The 23,972-nt window shown below is 42.5% G+C and overlaps 3 protein-coding genes and 1 long non-coding RNA gene across 9 annotated transcripts in view; 2 read left to right on the top strand and 2 right to left on the bottom strand.

Annotated features, from left to right (window-relative positions):
- Positions 1-920: 920 nt before the first annotated feature.
- LZIC (leucine zipper and CTNNBIP1 domain containing) lies at positions 921-14,299 on the bottom strand. Of its 5 annotated transcripts, none has more exons than XR_003530093.1 (9): positions 13,598-13,659; positions 12,797-12,940; positions 12,077-12,212; positions 10,958-11,056; positions 10,215-10,310; positions 8,350-8,431; positions 2,740-2,815; positions 2,209-2,336; positions 921-1,021 (listed from the first exon to the last, which is right to left on the bottom strand). XR_003530093.1 is itself a non-coding variant. In XM_027657943.1 (7 exons), the coding sequence occupies exons 2-7, from the start codon at positions 12,895-12,897 to the stop codon at positions 6,929-6,931; spliced, it is 573 nt and encodes a 190-aa protein (XP_027513744.1). In that variant the 5' UTR covers positions 12,898-12,940; positions 13,598-13,659; the 3' UTR covers positions 6,573-6,928. The 5 variants fall into 5 exon arrangements, 1 of the variants encoding a protein (XP_027513744.1); XR_003530095.1 differs by lacking the exon at positions 13,598-13,659 and adding an exon at positions 14,189-14,299 and having other exon boundaries at positions 932-1,021; XR_003530096.1 differs by lacking the exon at positions 13,598-13,659 and adding an exon at positions 13,173-13,520 and having other exon boundaries at positions 932-1,021.
- Positions 13,683-21,245, top strand: NMNAT1 (nicotinamide nucleotide adenylyltransferase 1). 2 transcript variants are annotated; one of them, XM_027657942.1, is made up of 5 exons: positions 13,683-13,731; positions 16,670-16,839; positions 17,297-17,480; positions 18,127-18,272; positions 18,632-21,245. In XM_027657942.1, the coding sequence occupies exons 2-5, from the start codon at positions 16,716-16,718 to the stop codon at positions 19,030-19,032; spliced, it is 855 nt and encodes a 284-aa protein (XP_027513743.1). In that variant the 5' UTR covers positions 13,683-13,731; positions 16,670-16,715; the 3' UTR covers positions 19,033-21,245. The 2 variants fall into 2 exon arrangements, with proteins under 2 accessions (XP_027513743.1, XP_027513741.1); XM_027657940.1 differs by having other exon boundaries at positions 13,688-13,731; positions 16,667-16,839.
- Positions 14,450-23,972, bottom strand: part of LOC113954065 — a 13,252-nt gene continuing 3,729 nt past the window's right edge. Inside the window, exons 2-3 of the long non-coding RNA XR_003530097.1 lie at positions 17,930-18,032; positions 14,450-15,400 (exon numbers count right to left, since the gene is read on the bottom strand). This is a non-coding gene — a long non-coding RNA (uncharacterized LOC113954065). The remainder of the gene's footprint in view (positions 15,401-17,929; positions 18,033-23,972) is intronic.
- Positions 22,691-23,972, top strand: part of RBP7 (retinol binding protein 7) — a 3,331-nt gene continuing 2,049 nt past the window's right edge. Inside the window, exon 1 of the mRNA XM_027657944.1 lies at positions 22,691-22,827. Within this exon, the coding sequence (XP_027513745.1) occupies positions 22,755-22,827 (73 nt within the window). The 5' untranslated portion in view covers positions 22,691-22,754. The remainder of the gene's footprint in view (positions 22,828-23,972) is intronic.

Consider the following 23,972-nt stretch of genomic DNA (forward strand, 5'->3'; position numbering starts at 1 on the left):
AATAATAAAAAAAAAAAGATGACAGAAGCCACCTAAGGTTCCTCACCCTGCCCCATCACTCACCTGCACTGTGGTTTCCCACTAGGTTAACAGTTACTCTGCTTCCCTACAGTGTGCACTGGTGGGGCCAGAAAGGTAAGTACAAAATTCCTGGAGATAAAAATGCTTTGTGTACCAAGTGTTATTTAGTAAAATGCATCTGTTTTCTACTCGGTGTTTAACTTAATTGCATAAAAATAGTCACAGTAATGAAATAGGTGGCACTTCCTTTAACAGCTTGCTACTTAATGACATCAAAGCCCGATGCCACTGAAATCCAAACCCCACTGCCAGCTAATGAAGGGCTTAACATGAAAGCCTCTGCAAAGAGCAAACCCAAGCTGCTGACAGGAACAGGAATGGTGCAAATGTGCTGGGATCTGAGATCACTGGCACATACCCACAGCACAGCAGGCAGTAATGATTATTAATTATTTAAGAAAAGAACATAAGAGCTCCAGCGTAAGCCGAAAAAAATATGCAGAAGCATTGCTCTGGGATCCTCCAGTTGGATTACTGTTAATTAGCACAGTACATGAGTCTGAGGGAAAGATCTAAAAGCATCTTATGCTGGTAGGAGCGTATAATTAAGCCATCATTTGCATCTTTGCAATAGTATGAATTTCCTTACTGATAACATCATGGCACAACACCATCTTATGACTAAGTACTGTCTAGCTCTCCTGTTCCAATTCAGCTGGCTGACTGTACAGCAGTGCAATGCAATCTCACAGAGCATCAATTTAACATCCTGCCTTTATTTAGAAAGGGTTTTAGCAGGGAGAGATACCATAAGGCTTCCTCTACCCTGGGAGGATTTGAGGTTTCTTTTCTTAGAACTGAGCTCCTGCCCCACCTTAGTTTGTTCCCCTCCAGCTTACCGAGGTGTTGGGCTGCCAAGCAAAGTGACATCTTGCCACGAGTCACTTGTATCATCACAAGACAGGACAGATGCTCAAGAGGCCTCTTAACTCTGCTAGTTCTGCAACACCTTTAGTAGAATTTTGTTCATGTCTCCTGGGACTGCACAGACCTTCCCAAGGCAAACACAGGATAGAGCTGCACTTGATCAAATCCATCACCTCACCCATCCCCACCCCGCTTGCCCCAACCCCATTCCCTCAGCAGGGGAATGTTAGGAAGATTAATTAGCTGAAGGTTAAGTCTTTCTAACATTTTTACAAGTATTGTGTAAAGGCTTGATATTGTTTTATAAAAATCTATCAGGTTAAATGGATTTTTCTTTTCAATCACTCCTAATCTCTCGTTTAATGAGGCTGCTGTTTGTTCTAGTAAGCCAAAACTCCATAAAACCTTCTCTGAATCCCTTAACTTAGAAAAATTCTCTCAACTCACCCTGTCCTTCCTGATCTCCAGTGCTTTCTTAATCAGCTCTGAAAATCACTGAGGATTCCTTCACAGCACAGCTGCTTCCACCCTCCAAGTCCCCATGTACTTGTTGGCATCATTACAGGCTTCCAGCAGCATCTGCACACACAGGCCCTGCTTTCATTATCCCTGATCCAACCACACACAACAACAAGGAAAACTCTTTCTCTCCAAGGTGTGTGTGGTACCCAATGAGGGTTTTTTAGTCTGGAATCTCTTTTTCTTTTGTTAATCTCTTATATTTCAGACTTAGCCTGACAATTCCAAGCCATCAAAATCAAGCTCTGATGCAGAAATGTTGCAATGTTTCCTCAAATTTAAATGCAGTTCAACCATTCAACCCTGTGTACTTTTGGGACACTAAGAAATGGTGGAGGGCACAGCAGTCAGGTGACCTTTCCATGACTAGGGGCAAAGAAAACTTGTGTAGATTAGAGAGATTATACTAAAAAAAAAAAAAAAATGAAAGAAATGGTTCAGCTGCCTTAGTTACAATATTTTATGATTCTACATGGGCTGTAGGAGGTATGCAGAGAGATTTTCAAGGCATGAACAAAAAAGCCCTTTACTGTAAGAAAGGCTATGACAATCATCTTTTTGTTAATCCAGGCTTAGTTTGTGTGGCAAGAAACCTTCTCAGCTGCGTGTTTTATTCAAAACCAGAAGTGTTCCCAGATTAAATTTGGTATTTACAAAGTTGCAAAACACACTCTTTTACAATAACACTACAGAACTTAATTTCCATCTTCACCTTATAAGGATTAAAAAAAAGCTGTTTACCCAGATATTACACCTCTGTCCACAGGATCTGCAGGTGGATCTGATGGTTTCCAGCACATCTCAATTATTACTGACCCAGTTTTGGAGGCACGTTCAAAACATCATCCTAAACATTATCAAGCAGCAAACTATTGTGATAGCAAGATAAAAAAAATGTCCCATGATTAGTACTTGTTTAAATGAGAAATCTGCTATTAAATATAACATTTACACATGAGTGTGTTAAATTACAGTGGCTGTTTTGGTGCATGATACAGCAATGCTGTATCCACCAACCCTTGTGTCTGTATTTCCTCTTTGGAGACCTTATTTTAGGGACTTCTTATTCTGAAACATTTTTATTTATCCTGTCAGATGGTGTCAGGTACTTTGGGCCACCCTTCCAGATGCTCTGAACATCAGCACCTCCCGTTTCACTGAGGTGTTTAAAAGTAAGAGCAGAAAAATCTTGGGCAACATCAACTCCAGTAATTCTCCCCTCACCCTCACAGGCATAAACCCCTTTTAAGGTAAAGTTAAAAAAACTACAACCTCACAGCAAGACCAGGTGGCACATTTTCCACAACTCCTAAAGAAAAACTCCAATGTGAGCACTGCCATTCCTCTCCTGTGGGCAGACAGAATTTAAATAAGAGTTAAATCCTTCCCCAGAACTCAGTGAGGATAATTTTAAAATGATGGAGGTGGGGAAACTAAAAAGGTGCCTGCAGGCTGACTTCTATTTCTTTACAATGTAAAAATCCTATTTGTCCTTCTGTGGGGAGGGAATTGCCATACTGGAAACAAACCCAAATGGTTCTATGTGAATTTGCCTCCCATTTCAGCCACTAATGACAGAGCCCTCACTGCCTGGTCAGTAGGGTATCATTAACACAGAGTTCTCTATCAAAATGAATTTGACTTTTACAGGCAAGGTAACATGAGGAACTAAGGGATCTCTCAAGAAATCTTGTATTTTTCCTTCAAGACAAAGATAACTTGCTACTTTTCCATTCAAGATCAAAGAAGGGAAATAATACAAGGAGACAAAGACAGAAGAAAGAGAGACAGAGCATTTGAAGCTTCAATTTTCTCTCAAATGCTTTTCCTTTCAGATCAGTACAATCACTGAATTCACTCCATAGAAAAAGAAGATTAAAAAAGGGAGGTTACATATGGCCAAAAAAAAAGGACTCTGGGAACTTTGCTGATGTGTTTAAAGCTACTGCACTTTACAATTCTTACTTCAGAAATAAAATGATAAACAAAAAACAAAGCACATTTTAATCTTCAAAGCAATGTATGATCAATAACAACTTCACAGCACTCGATATTCAAGGATCATAATCTGTATTTTACTCCAGGAAAGATGTGTACAGAATGAGTGATCTGCCAGTGTCTAACACTGAACTGGGGATGGAACTCACACATCACAAGCTTGTTTGTTAAACAAGAAATCCATGCCTTCATTTAGCAGTTGTTCTTTTCTTACCAGTTGTTATTTGAGCAAATTATTATGATAATAAATAAATAATGGATTTTTTTTTTTCCCCAGCTCCTGCAGAAACATTTCAGACAGTGGTGGAGATACATCCCAGGATTACTTATCAAAATATTTAGCACAACACACCAGTTAACTTACTATGACTCTGAAATCAACCTAACACTTCAAGTAGGCCACTAAACTATTTGTGAGGGTCAACACATGAACAGCTTCACACCAGCAACAGCTTCCTTTTTAAATCACATTTATGGTCCGGGCCTCCTGCAGGACACAGCCAGTCTCTGATTTCTGACCCTGCCCAGCTTTGGAGGAGGGAATTCTGCCCTGGCCACTGAATCTTTCAGCACTGGTCACTGATCTCATTCTCCACCTTTGTCCATCTCAATCACCAGAGAACTTTCCAAGAGCAGAAGCAGCACAACGTTGAAAAGATGTTCAGTCAAGGATGAATTTAATAGGAATGTTCCAACTGCCTGCAGTACAGAAGCTTTGCAAAAATCCTGAAATATTTACAAATCATTTAAAAAAAAAAAAAAAGAAAAAGTTTCTCCTGGAAACATAAACCTCTCAAAGGAAGAGGAAGAAGATTTCCATAGCATTGGGCTGTAAACTCCCTTCCATCTCTTGGAGTGCTGAGAGATTTCATTTACATCCTAATGCTGCAAGGCAGGCTGGGGGTGGGGGCAGAGAGTTCCTTAGCACCAGTAATGAGCAGCAGGGAAGAGAAGGCAGCTCCAGTCCCCAGGGACTGTTTTGTTTGCAATAATTTCAGACTCTCTAATAACGCCTTTTAATAAGCTGCTCTCAGCTCTGGAGCTGCAATGAGCCTTTGTCAGAGAGCACAATACTGCCCCAGACAGGAAAATAGTTCTGACAGAATGGACAAAAGGCCCCAGTCTAAATAAAGGCTTCTTTAAAAAAAAGGCAGGGAAAAGTTCCACCAGTGAAAAAACAGAAATTATGCTGGTCTGTACCACGTGTCCTCTCATTTCTAAAATGCTACATTTCCAAGAGGTATCTATTAAAGCAAAATACAGGCAAGCAACACATTTTCTAGTCTACTCCTCCCAGTTTGCACTTAGACAAACTTGCTTATTTATAGGGTATTTATGCCCTGTAAGTGCACTCTACATGGACTGACCATGTTAATGTTCTGTTTATAACCCATGCCACTCAGTCTCCAAGTGACTGCTATGGGATACTGAGATTAACACTGCAACAAGCTGTCCAAATTTAACACCTCTTCCACTCACTCTATTTAATGGCACTTCCCACTGAAGCTCATTTCTAGCTGTACAAGCCAAAGACATCTATATGAGAAGCAAACCACGATGTTCTACTCCATCAAACACTGACAAACACAGGTCCAAAACGAGCCACACCACCATAAACTGGAACCAAACTCACCCTACACTTGGGTTTAAAAGCTGGTTTATAAACCATTACTAATTCTAAAATAACTCACTATCATCCTTTTAGTACATTTACTTCTCTCCATTTTTATAATTCCAAGCACTAACAAAATCACCTTTTTTTTTTCCCTAGGAATTCTTCTCATTTTTTTTGAATATTATCACCCATCCTCTTCTTTCCAGCAACAGACCTACTGTGATGGCAGTCACACATTTTACAGCTCAGAAACATGCCTGAAACTTAAATAAGACACACTGCCCAAAAAATACCCAGTCACTAAAACCAGCCCAGAATCTGCCCTGGATACACTGATCACCTTCATACAGGTAGAGATCTCATAACATTTCCCCTCCTTTGGAAGACCTCTAAAGAAAGGAAGTGCCAACTCCCTGTTAAAACACATAGTCCAGAGAACCCCAAAACTGCTGATGTTTGAACTCTTTTTGCACAAAAATAAAGCTACTTTTTTGCCTCATTTTTTTTTCTTTTTTTCAAATAAAAGCTTTATACTTTTCTCTAGATACTGGTAAAATAAGAAGGGGAACAGGTATGAAATCAAGTTAAGAAACGCCCTTGGTGTGGTTTTGTTGTTGCCAGTATCCTTAGTTCAGCACTTGAACATATGGTAGAGCAGACCTTAAATGCACATTTCTGGAGCTGAAAAACTTCAGGGAAATCCAGGCTTCCAACCAGCTCTTGACAGAATGCAAACAAGCACTTAACTGAAGTGTGAAGGAGTCAAAACTTAGGGAATTAGGTCCCTAGCAGTGATTTTACAAATACAGTTTGTCAGGAAGTTAAGCACACATCCAGAGGCCCGAGTAGTTTCTCCACCCTCTGAGCTAAAGGTTCAACAATATCAGATCTTAAATCCTCCTACACCGAGTTTATTCAGGATTCCAACTCCTAGGGGAGGCACAGCCCCTCCCCTCTCCACAGCACCTGATCAATACACTGAGCAACACTTGCACTGATCACATAATGGGAGTTTTCCCCCCTTTTAAAACCTGTTTGTACTTGCAAGTTATTTCCTGGCACCTCTGCAACCCCGGGAAATCAGGGCAGTGTGTGGTTGGACACCAGAGCTGAAGGAAGAGGTCACAGAGAGCCTCTCATTCCCATTTCCTATCAGTTCCCTGTCGTTTCCATACACAAGGTTAAATTACTCCCCACAGGGCTGCCATTGTCTGTGGGTCCGGGCTGGGACACAAAGTGCTCATTCATGGGCACGGCAAACAAGCAGCCAAGGGCCAGTGATCAGCATCCAGGCTCCTCTGGGGTCTTCTGCAAACAGTTTGTAGGAAGATGGCATTCCAAATAAACCAAGTCCATTTTCAAAGCTTCAGTGCTGTCCTAGTACAAACTACTTTGTGGGGAGTCCAGACAAAAATTAAGACAATGTGAAGAATCACCCAAAAAACCACTCACCGGGACTGCTCCTGAAAAAGATCTGCTTGCTACAACCACATGCAAAAAGATTAAGTTTTTAATAGTTAGAGAAATACACATTCAGAAAAGTTCAAAACAGCTGATTCTTTCCCAAGACAGACATACCATGCTTTTGTTTCTAGAGTTCCACTCAGTGTTCAGCCTCAGAGCTTGTATTACTGAAGGGGTACAGACACCAAGGTCCCAAAGTGCACTTAAGGCTGTTTACTTCATATCTTCTGGTTAAGAACCCAAGAGGTTTTAGGGTTTGGAGTTTTTTTGTTTTGCTTTGCCTTTTTTTTTTTTTAAACATGTTGGAAATAGAAAACCCAAATGCAGTGTGACAGAAGTCCAATGCTGTTGATAACTGGAGAGACACAAGCCTCACACACCCCTTCATTGCTTTGCCTTTTCTACTTCAACACTTGCTAGAGCAAAGACTTTGTCTCCTGATCCTATGAGGGGGAAAAAAACATTTTCAGTAAGTGTTAGTAAAAATTGTGAATGGCCTTATGTACAATTTAAATCAAGAAGAACATTTGAGATGAAAAGAAATCAAACCTACCTTGTGAAAACCAGAACACTTGAGCTAATTTAGACCAAAAAAAAAAAGAGAGAGACTGACTTGGCAGGTGTAAAGCAGCCATGGCCTGGCTGGGATGGATGTTCCCTTTCCCCCAGGAGCTCTTGGAGAGCTGGGATTTGGGTTTGCAGCTGGAATGGTGTTGGGAACACACCGAGGTTTGGGCTCCTGCTGAGGCTGTCACACCCCAAAGGTCCCTGGGCTTGGGGTGGGCAGGAGGGTGGGAGGGGACATGGCCAGGACAGCTGAGGGTCCATTCCATGGCACAGCACACTCAGCAGTGAAAGCCAGGAGAAAGGACAAGGTGGGGAATTTATTGCTGAGACATTTGTCCTCTGAAGGAACTGTTAGACACCAAGGCCCCACGCCCCAGAAGGTGGCTGGACATCACCTGCTGCTGGCAAGTAGAGGATTAATCTTTGTTTTCCTTTGCTTCTGTGCACAGCCCTTGCTTTTCTTTATTAAATTCCTTTATCTCAACCCACGAGTTTTTAATTCTGTTTTCTCCCCATGTCCTGCCGAGGAGGGGGAATGAGAGAGTGGCTTGGTGGGCAGCTGGTGGCCAAGGGCAACCCAGCACACCCAGAGCTCCTCACAAAGTCCCCTTTTGAACAAAAGGGTTCTCACCTTGCTTACACTCTCAGGAAGAGCTGAAAGCTAAGTCAGAGACACTTTATTTGCACCCTGACCTAGTCTGGCACGTTCCTGCCATTCACAGTTCTTTCATCCCAGTTCTGACTGCAATGCCAGAATGAACTGTTGTGCTGATTTAATGCATTTTATAACTGAACTTTTGATCCTGTCAATATGGTTAGAGGTGTGACAATCACAGAAAGAAGCTGCTTTAAAGCTGTATTTTGACAACGTGCCAATAGTTGCCAAATTCTCTACAGCAAGCAGAGGAAAAAGGCTCTCCTGAGGAGAGTCATTAATGCCAAAAAGATCAGTGTTTAAATGTAAGAGCAGCACCTCTGCTTCAGACAGACCATTCAAGCCTTCAGATGATGGGCAACACTTGGCATTTTGTGGGCATTTGGCCCTGGATTTACCTGCTGTGTTACTTTTTCCTCACAGATAGTGCATCAGAGCTTCACTGTTAAGAAAATGTACACCAACATTTAATGGCATGAATGTTTGGTTCACATTTTCTCTTTCACAGGAAACCAGAGGTATTTCTATTAATCAGAGTTCAATGGAGGCAAAGAAATTGGAAGATCTGAGAATGAAAACTTACCAAGGTCAGTGGAGACTCTCTCAAACTGGCTCAGGGCTGTACCAGCATTTGCTGACAAGAACATCTCATCATCCCCAGTGAGCTAAATCAAAAAAGGCCACAACTGTGAACTTCAAACCTTAACTGTGCACATTCCCACCATCTCCACGGGCATGGACATGAACTCTGACGGGTTACAGCATCTGTCCATTTGCAGTTTTTAAGTGGCAGTGTTACCTAACACAAAACTAAAACCTAAACTAAAGATACAACCTACTTCCCCTGCCACTGAATTTTCCCTCCATGGCTCCTGCCAGCCCAGGCAGGACAGGGATGTGCAGTGCCAGAAGTGCCTCCACATGCACCACAAGGTTTCCAGCTGACCTCCAGTGACCATTTGTGATGGAAAGGTCACACTGTACCTGAGCACCTGAACTGTGCAGGGGATGGCAACAACTTTTTTGTCCTGTGGTCAGTACAGTGCTGAACTGAGGTCTAAGCTCACTCTTCCTATCACCTACTGAGGAAAGCAAAAACATGCCAGCTTTGACCATGTTAAGGGCCAATGACCTAGAAATGGTTCTCTGCCTTTAAAGTGACATCTGCACATGTATATTTTGCTTTTATGTATGTGCTCTGATGCCTTGTGACAGATGCCCATAAAATATTTACAGTAATGAAGCAGTAACCTACATTTGGAAGGTTCAGATATTCTAAGTTAAAAGTCACTCATTTAATTAGCCTCAGATACACATCCTTATTAAAGCAAAGCATAAGGGTGTCAAACTGTTCACAGTGTTTGCATCAGTTTATTAGCTAGAAATATAAAAGTCAGGTACAGGCATTCAGGATGGTGTTGGAATGAAGGAAAACATATTAGTTACCTGCCTTTGCTGAGCTTTGTGAACAAGCATCCAACTACTTAAAATTTTGCAGTATTGTGCAGACAAACACGTAATTTTTACTACCATGGTTCACATCCAGAACAGATGTGAAGCCACAGCCCTAGCAAGTCCTGTGTGCAGTAGGCTGCTGATCATTTTAAAAGATTAAGAGGTTAGGTCAGAGCATGGTAAAGTGGCTCCATGTGGTGATCCAAGGAACTCATACCAGGAGGGTTAGGTATCTTCATGCTTTCAGTTCACAATCTTAACTAGGCTTTTATGTATCTCCAAAACATGCTTTTTTATCTCTGACAGTCAAGCAATAAAAATATTCTGAGGGAAAGCCTTTGCTTTGGAATCTACCTGAACTGCAGCTCCTTTAAGCACTGCACTTCATCTTTTCCATTACATTCCTTCATTTCCTAAGAAACCTTAAGCACAGAGACACACAGCAACTCATTTTCTTCATATACCAGCCACAAAGAGAAATAACAACTTCTCTTCCTCCCTCTGGTGGCAAACCCAGGGCTTGTTCTGCTACTTATGGATCACTGGGGCAACAATCCCCTTATCCCTCATCTCTCCAATTCCTTTACCTCACACCAGGAGGTAAAGAATATTGTATTATATTGTATTATCAACAATATAAAAATAAGTGAAGCTGGATGTGTCAAAAGCTTTGGATAGTTCCTGGTAAATAGTTGGGAGCTTTTATAAACATGATCCTCTTGAGCCAGCTGGTATGTGATTCATTTATATGGCCCAAAGAAAGCATTTTAAAAGTAGAAACAGCCTTATATAAATGTACAAAACTATTTGATACACGTTCAGCAGTGAGTGCTTCAGAAAGCCTGGCATTAAAAGGGAAGGACATTTATATACTACAAAAAAAAACAAACTTGCATTTTACCCTTTGCTCATAAAAGTCGTCATTTCTTATTTTAATTATTTCAAATTCCTCTTAAATATATAGACAGAGAACTCTACCACCCAACACCTTACCTTCTCCCCAAGCTTCCTGAGGGCAGTCAGGATTTCCACTTTCTGTTGGGTGTACAGGTCTCGTGCCAACTTCCCAACCATTAAGTCTCGGTCCATCTGCACATCAGGGGGGGAAATAAGTCAAAATATATAATCTTCCCATTATTTCACTCAACACAACAGCATGAGAAATGCAACAGCCTAAAAATATCCTCAGTAAGCACAGACCCACAGCAGGAAGGGACAGAGCTATCTATGATTTAAAAGATGGTTGGTTTTTCTGAATGTTCTGCAAATACTCTTTACACCTGACCTTGGCTTACTTGATTTCTCCAAACCTGAATCTTTTTTCATCAAAGACTGATAATCACTCAAAATTATGGATTCACACATCACTGGTACGTGGAGCAATCATGTTTCATGTCACTTTATCTCTATGCTCAGTTCAATCAGATCTCTGAGTGCACTCTCCAGCCCTCAGTACAACCCCAAATTTTCTATTTGCAGTTTACTCACTTCACTCTCAATGTCAATCCCATGGTTGTTTGGAAGCAAGGAAGATAATTCAAGAAATACACATTGTTGTCCCCATTACTTCAATAAACATTTAAAACTGAACACATTCTGAAAGAGACCTTCTCCACCTCTTTATGATGCTGACACCAAATTTTCCAGCACACTCAGTGCTCTCCTTGCAATCATTCCACACCTGAACCAGTCTGGCTCAAATAAACAGATTTTGCAGTAAAACAAAAAGCCTTCACCTCTGCCAACCTCGTCCTCAATTGCCTGGGCTGCTTCTTTGCAAACATTCTAATCACTTCTGGGGTTTTAAATGCTTGGCTGATGGCTGCTTGTATTGCCTGCAAGGAAAAGAGCGAGAATGAGCAGGACTAACTCACAACCAGCAGCTGAAGACAAGACAAAGGAGGACTGGAGAGCATCATTAGCACCCTCTGCATCCTTTGATACAGAGCTCTTCTTTTTTCTGTATAACCATGGAAGTAAGATGAAAAAAAAATACAGGACCTTTATGCAGGGCTTGAAGAATCCACTCATTAGTGCAACTACACTATGGAAGAGCTGTGAAATTTTTCATTACAGTCCAGGTCTTACTTTCTAATAATTTCCTGATATTAGCACAGTTTTCATGCCCACACTGATGGTTACAGCTCTTCTATGGATAAGCATAATGTAAATGATGAATCCACAAAATCCTTTGAGGATTACCAAAATTATCATTATTAGATCTCCCCACAATTATCTTTGGACAAGTCACGATCTCTCTGGAAACAAAATCCTAAAACACAGGGCTTAGAAGGAACAAATTATGCTCTAATTAAACACTGAAAAGGGAGAAAATAGATCAGAAGTTTGGAAGTCAGCATAAGATCAATAACATCATATAAATATTAAATATATAAATATATAATAATAACAACTTAAAGTCACACAGTCATTCCTACAGCCTTTCCATTTGGGCTGGTATGAATCTGAAACACAAGTCAACAAGAAGAGCACAGGAAGTGCTATCTGATGCTTTCTAACAAACAGGCATGAATTGTATTTCTCATGATATATATTACCCTGGACTGTCCATTAGACCTTTTATATTAAAATTCTATTATTTTATGTTCTTTTTAAAATATATTTAGTCCCTGCAATTACCCAATATTGTGGTTATAATTCTTCAATATTTTTCCCCTTTTAAAATGAAGAGACCTATGCAAGTTCTTACATTTACGCATGTATTAAATAATAAAAACATCAGTTACATAGATCTAGGTTTCACACAAAAATTACAATGAGCCACTCGGATCTATTTTCTATTTCATCAACTCCAGGAAAAATATGAACTATTTTTAGCAGCCCATCATCCTCACCAGTTGCATCCCACTGAGCTCGTCCACCAAAGTCATATCTCCAGACATGATCTTCTTCAGGGAGTCGTTGAACTCACTCAGCTGCTCCAGAGTTTCCTTTTTGGTCTCCTCATACTCATCTGCATCCAGCTCCTCTCTAAAGAGGATCCAAGAAGACACATTAATTCACAAGGTTTAACCTGAGACATCATATGGAGAAAAGGGCACTGGGGAGCATCACAGAGCTCAGCTCCTCAGGCAGCAATGAATTCAGTCTGACTCAAAGTTTATTAGCCCACAAAAAACTAATACAAAATCACATTAGTTTGTCTAACTTTTCGTGTTATTTGTGTTAAAAAAAACACCAAACATCCGTAATTATAAGACAAACCAAAACAGACACAAAAGCTATTTGCTAACTGATATTAAAAAAGCCCACAAGGAAGTTGTGAGTTATGTGAACAGGTATTAGAAGCTAAAAAGTCACACTGAGATATAAAGAAACCATTGAGTATTTCTGCCTGCATTTTCTTCAGATGATAAATAAAATTGTCTTTTTTTTTAAATATAATTTTTACTACCTAACACAAACATCCTACCCAATTAAAAAAATATAAAGCCACAAGAAAACACAAAAAAACCCCCAGAAAACCCACAAGATTTTTGAAAAGTACCCCTTTCTTCTGCCAACCACTTAAGAAAATGATTACCATATATGAGAAAAGCAGCTATTTTTATTACCTGCATTCTTCCAGATCTTGAAGCTGCTGCATTAATCTGTCCAACTGCTCCTCCAAGTTTTGTTTTAGTTTGCTGGTCTCTGTTGTTCCTCTTGAAGCCATTTTCTGTTTTCACATGAAAGTTTTCACTTGTTACGTGACACTCCTAGGAGAAAGCACATTTTATTGCTTGTATCAACAACTATCCACCTATTTAAAATGCTCCAAATAGCAAGAAAACGATGCGGCATCTTGCTGATGGAATGCCTAACCACAACACCCAGAGATCCTTGTAGTGGAAACACAGAAATGCCAGGCTGTGTGTACGGGAGGCGGTTCACCAGGGTAATAACCACAGCACATACAACTAAACGAGGGTCAAACCAAGTAGCAATTATTGAAATGCAGAGGCCCCGCTATGTAAAACAGCAGATTCGCCTCTCCCACCGCCCCCCGGAGCACTGTTCAGGAGACACGGCGGCCGCAGGTGTCCCAGGGTCGGGACCGCCTCCGGCAGCACCGTGAGGGACGCGGGGCACTCCCGAGGAACGCCGGGGGTCAGGCGGGGACGGGCACAGAGCCCGCGGACAGCGGGGCATCCCCGGCGGTGAGGGGCTGCAGCACCGCCCGCGGCCGACGAGGGAACGCGACCCTCCCGCCGGCAAGCGGCGAACGGGCCTGAGGGGAGGAGACCCGGGCAGGAGGAGCGGGACGGCGGAACTCGGCACTGCGCGAGTGCCGCCCGGCCCCGAGGCTCCGGCCCGGCTCTTCCTCGCCCGCCCGGCCCCGCTTCCCCGCTTCCCCGCTTCCCCTCTCCCCTCACCCGGCCAGGCCTCGGCGGGGCGGGCCCGGACCGTCCCCCCGGCGCCGCTTCCGCCGCGCCCGGGCCAATGAGCGCGGGCGGCGCCGGGCCCGGCGAGCGGGCGGACGGCGGGGACGGGGAGCGGGGCCCGCGCGGTGAGTGCGGCATCGGGGCGGGGGCCGGGCGGGGAGTGCGGGCTTCTCGAGGGGAGTGCGGGCTCCTCCAGGGGAATGCGGGCTCCTCGAGGGGAGTGCGGGCTCCTCGAGGGGAATGCGGGCTCCTCGAGGGGAGTGCGGGCTCCTCCAGGGGAGTGCGGGCTCCTCCAGGGGAGTGCGGGCTCCGGGGCCCGCCGGCGCTGGGGGGGACTCGCTGGGACTCGCTGTGCGGGGTCCGAGCCTCCGCACCCCCGTGCGGACCCCCGCGGGCCGGTGTTGCTGAAGCGTCCAGCGATGCCCACGTGTCGTGAATGTTTAGCGGTGGTTCTGTTCTCTATATAATATTATATTATAGAATATAATAAATTCTATGCAGAATATACAATACATATGTGTAAACAGGTTCGATAAATATTTGGCTCTGAATTATAAATGAGATTGAGCAAAGCATCCTTACCTGTTTTGTCCCCAGGCACGTTGGGCTCCAGAACGATCCCAAGACCTGCTGTAGGTGTATTTTGATGTTTTTTAGTGCAAATAGGTGTCCAATCCGGCTAATAGGGCTGCAATCAGCACACACTAAATGCTGGTAGGATTATGTGTAAGCATGATGAGATTATATATAAGCATCTGTGTAAGGATCACAGGGCACCTCATTTTTCCATCAGAAGAAGAGAAAATAATCCAGGATGTCCTACACTTATGGAATACCCAAGTGAAGGCCATTTTACTTTATTTTCCCATCTTAAGTCTTTGTGGGGAGATTTTACTAATATTTCATTTGCTATTTGGCATAAGACAGCATTAATTATTTTAAGACTGGTCTCAGTTTTATGGAGCTAAACACCTGTGTGCAGACCTCTCTCATCTCTGTACAGGTGAGATGCTGGTTTGGATCCTGTGGTTAAACTGCAGTAATGGGATTTGTGTCAAGCAGTGCCAAACTATCTGCAGTTCATCAAATCTACTGTTATTATACAACAAGAACAGACCTAGTTCCATGTGCAGCTCAGGCAGTGGCCAGGCTTTAGTCATGCCTGGTCCTAGTCTCCTCTCCCAGGATGTCCAAATTGCATGGCTTTTCCCAAAAAGTTAGGGCTGTGTGAAGGGGGTTCCATACAGAGCAGATCCCAGCTGTGAGGGTGCTGTGGGGATTCCAGGATGATGTAACAGTGAAGGTAATCGTGTCAGGATACCTCTGATCTCCTCCCCTCCCCACAGCACCCATGCAGCTGTTTTCTGTGCAAACAGTGCTAGACAAAGGGTGTCAAATTAGGAGGCTGAGGGGATGTGCAAACTATGAGATTCTATTTATACTTTCATTTCTGTGTAGATATGAAGCTTTGCAAGGTGAGTTTGGGAGGCAATAATTGCCTCCTTCTGAAAACTGTAGAATTAGCAGCATGGAAAGGGACATTTGACTGACTCCTGAAAAGGCACTGTGTGTTTTCATCTGAAAATTTTCTGGTTTTACACTTTTTGTTTTATAAGGAAAAAAAGAAATCAACCTTTTTCCAGTTCTGCAGCACGAGTCAGTCTGTAGAAAGTCGGGTTTGCACATCACAAAGACGGTGAAACTCCTTTCCTCCCGTTCCCATGGTAACTCTCCCAGCCATGTCCCTGTGAAGGCTGTTCCAAGCACCACCAGCCCTTCCTCTGCTGAGCCACTCTGCAGTAACAAAGAATATTTTAAAACTTTGTGAAACTCTTGAAAGCACAGAAAAGTATTAACACTTGCAAGAGGTGAAGCCTTGCAAGAGCTGCTTTTATCCGAGGGCTCTTTGATGTTGGGACACAGTGGCTGTTGCAGGGTTTGGCTGTGATGGTGTCTCAGAGCTGTGAACATCACTCAGCCTCTTTGGAACAGAGACTGGATGTGAGGGTGACCTTGTGGGATTTTTCCAGGCAGGGATGTTGCTGTAGGAACAATGGCAGACAATTCCAGACAATCCTCACGGGTGTCTCAGACAATTCCTGAACAGCAGCAGCAGGAGGATGGCCTGTGCCATATCCCAGTTTTTGTTTGTTAGGGCCAGGCTGGGGAAAACCATCTTGGCAAGCCAGAATATCCTCAGGGGAGAACACAGAAACAAAAATCTATGTAGTTTCAGAAGAAATGCAATGATAACTAGTGAATTTTCTTGATTTTCAGCAATTCTTAAGCAGCTTTCTGAAACTGAAGCTCAGAATTGGAACAGTGCTGTTGTATTTCAGAAAAGGGGAAAAAAATCCAGTATTTAATTGCAGCTTTTACTAAACTTGTTTTAATTCACTCTTCTTCTATCACCTGTTCCACTGCTACACCTACCACTGACTTTCTGCAACACAAAGCAGACTGATTCTTTTCAGGTTCAGTCCATAGCACTCTCTTCCCACATACCATTCTGAATGATATAAATTACCACCCTTTACATTTTATATTGCAGAAAATGTAAATGAATCTTGAGTGAAGAAATGTTAACACTATTCTCCTCCAGAATATTTAATATATTGATTTTATAGGTCTTGCTGGAAAGGCTCACTGCAGTTTAGAGAAGCTACCCTAGGTCTGTTCCTCCCTGTAAGCACTGGAAGGAAGTTACTTAACAAGGAAGTTCTCTGCCCATGTGTCTCCTGGCAGTTGATTGGCACTGGCATCATGAAAAAGGTGCAAAGTTTTAATAAACTTTGTCCTGCAATGAGGACAGATCATCTCTCCATGTGAAATTTAAAAGCATGAGCTGCTTTTCTTCAGAGTAGGCAGTACACTGTCCTCTCTAGGCAAGCAGCCTGTTTGCAGTGATTTCATATTTTAATCTCTTAAAAATGCAGTGTCACATGAACAATCACGGGCTGAGTGTTGGTGGAAGGGTTCCATTTGATCGTGACATTTTATTTTCTGCTTATTGGCAGCACAAATAAGTAACAGACTCTTTTTTAATCCCATTTCTTGTAGTGTTTGGTACCTGGCACCAGCATTCTCCCCTTGGCTCTGGCTGTGAGGAATGGCTATGGAAGATCCTGAGAGGAAGACTGAAGTGGTGCTGCTGGCCTGTGGGTCCTTCAACCCCATCACCAACATGCACCTGAGGCTGTTTGAGCTGGCTAAAGACTATTTCCATGAAACAGGTAGGATGGTCCTTTGTGTCATTCAGAATATCTTGATAACTAGACACTTAAGTGTTAAGGTGAATATTTTGTGTCTGTGAGTGCCTGTTTGACAGGGACAGATATTTCTGGAAATCCTAATTAGATGTTGAGCCTGCTATGTGTGGATGTATCATACAAAATCATGTAGCCCAACATGAGAGAACTGTCTTATAGACATGTTGCTTATTACTGATTTTAATGAGCCAAAGCACAGGTTTACAGTTAGTTTATAGAAATCTATGTATTCTATCTTCTCAACTCTTTCATTGTGCTGCCCTGACAGTGAAGAAGAGAACTGTACTTTTCCACTGGGCTGGCTGTCAGAGCTGCCATTGCCCTGAGTAATGTTTATGTCATAGTTTAAATACAATGCAGGGGAAGTAACATCTGCTCAACCACTTCTCCTGTTCTTGTGTGGTGTGTTTTTTTTCCACAGGAAAATACAAAGTAATCAAGGGCATCATTTCACCAGTGGGTGATGCATATAAGAAGAAAGGTCTGATCAGTGCAAATCACCGAGTGACAATGGCAAAACTGGCTACAAAAAACTCGGATTGGGTGGAAGTTGATGATTGGGAAAGCAGCCAGAGTGAGTGGTTGGAAACACTAAAAGTTTTAAGGTATTCTTCAGCCAAGCTCTAAAAAGTCTCACAAACCTATAGAAGGATAAGCAGTGGTGTTAGCCTATCGAGTTAGATAATGGCAGGGTAGTCCCAAATCATATAAACAGAGTCAGTGAATTCAGAGGGATTATTGATACGAGCACTGAAAATGAAAGATTGCACCATTAGTCCTAAATATGCCAAAAATGAGCCTGGGAACATGAAGATATGTAATTTCTGAGGCCTTATTCAGTTTTTGTGCTGAAAAGGTGGCCCTGGGGAAGGACAGAGTCTAGAACAGGGCAGACACAACCTGTGCTGCACATTTGTGTATTTAAAGACTTGGCATGAGAATTGTCTGAAGGAGAATTTTCTGAGTTTTATGGTTTTACTCTTTCAGTCATTGCTACTTCACTGAGATTCTTATTATTGAGACAAATTTTTATTAAAAAAGGAAACAAACTGACCTGATTGTTGCTTTGAAATCTTTGCCCTTTGAGCACCATCTGACCGAGTTCTCGAGTCCCTGTTTCAGCAGATCAGCTCCTGGGTGGACTGGCTGTGAAAGTGCTGCAGGAGGAAGTGTGAGAGATGATTTTAGACCACAATATCCCTATTTTCTCCTACATCTTTAAAATACCTAAAATACACCTGTGTTTTGCAGGTACCATCATCAAAAGCTTTTACCTCCTGATGCCACTAACAGTCTGGAGGATGCTGTGCCCTTAACAAAGCTGGGACGAAAGAGGAAACAGGAACCAAATAGGCACGAACCCGTTAAAAAGAAAAATCGGAGTCCAGATATAAAAAGTTAAGTCTGTTTGCAAACTAAATGGTTAATGATACTTGTTATTTCAAGAGAATTGCACTTTTTTGTGGTAGCTCTTGGTTCTGATGCCACTGAGTAAGTTTATTCCCTTAGATCCCGCAGCAGAAGGCAGTAGATCCTTTTAGTGAAGGGAATTCCATAACCTTTATTCAGAAAAATCCTGTACTGAGGCTACTAATTATAAATTAGATACTCTGAATCTTTTTTTTATTTTGTCCCATTGTCTCATCTTGACCAAAGATACAGAGAGAGAGCCTAGAAATCAAATGTCTCTTTCAAGTTAGCTAAAATCTGGTGACCTAAACCAAGCCCTGTTTCTCACTTTTTTTTCCTGTTTAAGGTGTCCCCCAGGTTAAGCTGCTCTGTGGAAGCGACATGCTGGAATCTTTTGGGATCCCCAATCTGTGGAAGCTGGAGGACATCACTGAAATTGTGGAAAAGCACGGCCTGGTGTGCATCAGCAGGGCCGGGAACGACGCTCAGAAATTCATCTACGAATCTGATATTTTGTGGAGGCACAAGAACAACATTCACCTGGTGGAGGAGTGGATCACAAACGACATCTCCTCCACCAAGATCCGGAGGGCCCTGCGGAGGGGGCAGAGCATCCGCTACCTGGTGCCTGATGTGGTTCGAGCTTACATTGAGAAGAACAACCTGTACAGCCCAGAGAGTGAGGACAGGAATGCTGGGGTGCTCTTGGCCCCCTTACAGAAAAATGCAAGTGACTCCAAGAACTAACAGGCACTGAACAACTAACTCGCTGTCTGCTGGGAAAAAGGCTACAGTTCAGTGCAGGAGAGTGTTTTCTAGGGGTTGGTTCATTTTTTTCCGGTCCCTAGTGTGCTAATTCCATGGCTTTAGTACATCTGTAGTTGCTGTTGAGGTTTGGTGCACTCAATGATTGGACCTCCACAATCTTTTTCAAGTCCCATAGTAAGATTTTCACATTTAAACATTTAGTCACAGCGCACTGAAGGGAGTAGAAGAATTCACACCAGCATATGAGAATTGCAGATTAATAAGCAAAACAAATGAAAATGTTCTGATTGGTTTTAATTCAAACTGCTCCGACTGCTGTTTATAAAATACTAACACAAATATTTTTGATAACTTACAGCATCTTAACAAAGCTATCTAATTTCTAAGGTACCATTTACTGGTAGTAAATCCGTGGAGCTGTAGTTGCCAACCTGTGGTTCATCTCAAAGAAATTATTTAGCTCTATTCTGGCAGGGACAAATTTCCTCCTGGCTGAAGTGGTGCTGGGTACAACCTGCTTGGAGCTGCTTGATTTTCAAACATGCAGCTGCTTGTTTGCCATCATGCAGTTTGCTCCAGGAAATGTCTTGTGCTTCACTCTTCTATTCATGTTTCCAGGGCTGTAGTTAAGCTCAGTGTTGTTTCTGATGGAAGGACAAACCTACCTCAGAAACTGATTTATAGCCACTGATTTGATAGATAGAAATTAATAATAGTGCCATTGCACTGATTCTCAGACAGTTGTCCCTTTATTACAAATAATAAATTTCTTTCAAATAATAAAATATCTCTTATGTTTGAGCCACGAGGACAATATAATGGTATATAGCCAGAATTGTTTTCTGTTACTGCAGTTGAGAGGAAATGGTAGGAAATTAGTACTGTACATAAGTGAAATTTTCTTCTTTGCTGGAAATCTGGGTTTGAGTCTAACAGTGTATTGCCTGTATTATGTGAATATAAGCTGGAGAGGCACTGTGAATGATGTGGTGATAGAATTCTACCTCCCTTTATTTGCTGCCATCCCATTTTTGTTTGGATTATGTGCCTTATTACAAATGTCAAGGCTTCCAAGCCACTCCCTGATGGGTCAGCAGCTCTTTCATAGCTCTCCACAAGATGACTCTGGTCACCTTTTCCAGATGAACAAATCCAGCCCAGTGTGAGCCTCTCAGGGCAGGAGGCCAAGATGCTCTTGGGCAAGTCTGGAATCAGGGACACGTTCCAGAGTCATAACTGTGACAACCCATCACCCTCCCCCTGGGCAGGGCATCCCCAGGGAGCTGAGGCAGAGGTTTGGGCTTCCCTCAGAGCTCAGGGGAGTCTGGGAGACAGAAGTCAAATACAGAACATTGTGGATGGCCCTAGGCTTGTCTAAAGCCCAGCAGAGGAGCTGGGACACTGCTGGGAAAACCTGTATCCTGCAGTGGAGCTGGCATTGAACGTGCAAACTGGGAGCCCCACATGAAATTCTGCCAGACAGCAGAGCATCTGTGTTCTGCTGGTTCCAGCCTGCAAAGATGGAAGAATCCACAGAGAGATTGGTGTGATAAAATCAAGTCACACCCTAGAAGTGCATCTGCGACAGAAAGTAGCACCAAGGATTCTTAGAGTTGCATTTTTGGTGATTCCTCCTTAAATGTGCTGGCTGCCATTTCTTCCCCCAGAGCTCAGGCAAGTTTTCACTGTCCTTTGGTGACGAGGTTGGGTTCTTTTAACCTCAGTACTAATAAAGGAAGAATAAACGATGCCCCTGTGATCCCTCAGCAATCCAACTGCCTGAGCTGACTGCAGACAACTGTGCTAGTGGTGGGGCCTGGGAAGGGGTGAGATCTCCTTTCCTCTCTTGCTCACTGTCTGTCTTTAGGACTGATGAGAACAGAGGGCAGGAAGGAGTTATTTTGAGCCCTCAAGTCAAGCAGTGTGCTGCTGAATAAACAGAGCAGATCCTTCTAATGGGACAGCACCCTGTTTAGGTGGTCATTTTTCAGAGTAAAACTGCACTTTAAGTCTAGGTTTATTCTTCTTACTAATGATGCTGGTGTGTGTTGGTGCTCTTTGTGCAATTGTAGAGAAGCTGCAAATTCAGTAGGATTTTTTTATAAAGCTTTGGTCTTCAGTTTTATTTTGCTGGAGTTTAATGTGTGGTGAGTCTTTCAATAAAATAAATTGCATGTAATGTGCTAATTTTAGTCATCCTGTTGTTCACCATGTCTGATGTCTGACGACTGCATGATTTTTAAGAGGTAGAACAATGTTAGTACAGTTTGGTCTATACAAACCAGAATATTCCACCAAAGCAGTGATGTGGCAGTTCAAAGATGTCAGACAGGTATAACTTTCAGGAGTGGACTCTTGTCAGATCTCAAAGAGAACTGATCTACAGAAAGAAGCACCATACCCCTGACTATCTGCATAATTTAATTTTAAATTCAAATGTTATATCCAGGCTTTGACACAGGATTTACCCAAGTACTCACTTCTCTTTGCTTGCAAGAGTCAGTTGTATTGCAACAGTGCTTTACTACCACAACCTCATAACACCAAGTTGTGGGTGAAATGTTACTATTTGAGTCCAGGAACACATTCATTTTCATTTCTCTGTGCCATTCCTGGTTTAGTGTAGGTTAGAGAACATCCAGCTGCAAACAGGAAACAAGCTTTGACGTCCTGATTTCCTCCTCACATCATCTGTGAGTCATGTTGGTCACACTGCCAGCTCCAGAAAAGGAGCTAAAGTTCAGGGAAACTTCTGCAAAACGTTATCCTTTTTATTCAGCCTAACACAAGTCAGCAAATAGGGAAATACAGTAAGTGTAGGTGAGTTTCTTCACCTCCAAATCCCTTATTTCCTCACTTCCAAATTCCCTGTATCATTTCTCTTCAAAAGTCATGCATTTTTTATTCTCTTTTCAAAACCTATTGCTGGGTCATCACTTCTGAGGCATCTATCACTTCTTTGCTGAAGGTGAAGTCCAGCACTGAAGCTTTCCTGCTGCATCCTGTGCTCCACTGCCTGTGTGCTCTGCAAACTACCAGTGGAACAACTCCTGCATCAGCTCTCCTGTCTGTGTGAAGAGTAGGAAGCAAAGGGGGGAGCTACATTTATGTACATGAAAGTACTATTTGAATGTGCCTCCTATTCACTCCAGATACAAGGCAACAGGATAGAATTCTTATCTCTATTACTGTCACAGGCACTGCTTTAAAATGGATTGGTATAATACTGTCTCCAGTTTAGCAGTCAATCCCTGCCTGTTCAAATCCCAAATGTCTTCACAGGGAGTAGGTCACCTTTTCAATCAAGAGTCACTGCTCAGCTTCTCAACAAAGACCTGCATTTCAGGTCATAAGGCCACAGATCTAATAAACATGCAGGAAATTTTAGTAATGACAAAATCAGTCCCTTTAAAGCGTACAAGGTGGACACAAGCCAGTTTTGGGCTTGCATTGTGGCTCTTGGGCTATTAACATTTGCTCCACACAAAGATTTCGGACACGGTGAACTTTTCCCTCCAGCACAGCTGAAGCCATTCCACAAACACCCTGTCACCCATTGGCCCAGCAGCAGCACCCTTCCCCTCCATAGGAAAGGCCCTGGGATATAATCCCACCCACAATCTGCTTTATATAAGGCCTGGTTAGAAAATTACTTCTTCATTTTTGCTTTTTTATCCGGATCCTCCTTCTGCTGTCTGGCAATGCCTGTGGATTTCAGTGGAACCTGGAACCTTGTCAGCAATGACAACTTTGAAGGTTATATGGTGGCCTTAGGTAGGTGAAAATGCCTGATTCTGTCCTTCCTCCCTTCCCCCAGTAAGGGTCCTTCTGAATTTTAAGAGTCTAAGTTCTTCTAAAAGTAGACATTGCTTAAATTTTTTTTTTTATTTTCTCTGAAAAACAGTGGAAGGATCTTTGTTTATTGATAACCAGACCATTACTAGAGCCTGTCATTGCAGCTTTTGGGAATTTCTCAGCCTGATCTATAGAGAGATTAACAGTGCTTTAATGGGGAGCTAAGGAAGTTCTCAGGACTTCATTAGCTCTCTTGTACAAAGCTCTTCACAGACTGGGACAGCAGGAACCTCGTGTGCTGCCCTCTCCTCTCCTGCCTCTCCCACCCCTCCCAACCTTTGTGACCTGTGGGAACTGGTGACCAGCACTGCCCCTTGTTGGTTATGGTTCACACAACTAGAAAGAAATCTGTTTTCTGGCTGTATCTATACTGGGAAATCTACTTAAATTGTCTAGTTGGTATCTGTAACAGGGTGAAAGGACCCTTCTCCCTTACTAATCCTGCTGTGTTATCAACTAGAAAGAAAAAAAAAAAAAAGAAAATGTACTCCTGTCATGAGTAATTATTCCTCAGTTAGGATACTAAATAGTGTACTCTAAATGTGTTAATGTGTTCAAATCAAAGAGAGATTCTGTCTGTTCCTTGATGATAAACATTGTCCAGCAAAGTAAAGGGCTTTTTGAAACTAAATATAACTACCAATATTGTGAGAAAATGCAATTAGTTTTCAGCATGTGATCGGGGGAACTTACTTAAAAGTAGAGGGGAAAGATCCTGTTGATGATTTACAACCTGCATTTAATCAATCCTGCTTGGTTTCCAGTATGCTGAGCAAAACAAAGCTGAAATCAGTATTGTAGAGCTAGAATGGAACACTTGTCTGCCAGGGCAAGTAGAGGGGGGAGGTTAATACCTGATCAGCTGAAGAACTAGAGGGTTATGGATAAGGATGTGGTTATGCCAAGCCCAGCCCTTCCCTCCATTTATATCCACCTCTAAAGAACAGATCTGTAAGCAGTTTATATGGTTTTAGCTTTTATAACACATTCTTGTTAAGGGTTAATGGGAATGGCTGTTGCCAGTGCTGAATTCAAGTCCCTCTATGCTGAAATGAAGTGGTAAC

The sequence above is a fragment of the Corapipo altera genome, unplaced genomic scaffold, assembly GCF_003945725.1.
Source record: "Corapipo altera isolate COAL_440 unplaced genomic scaffold, ASM394572v1 301, whole genome shotgun sequence".
Classification (NCBI taxonomy): domain Eukaryota; kingdom Metazoa; phylum Chordata; class Aves; order Passeriformes; family Pipridae; genus Corapipo; species Corapipo altera.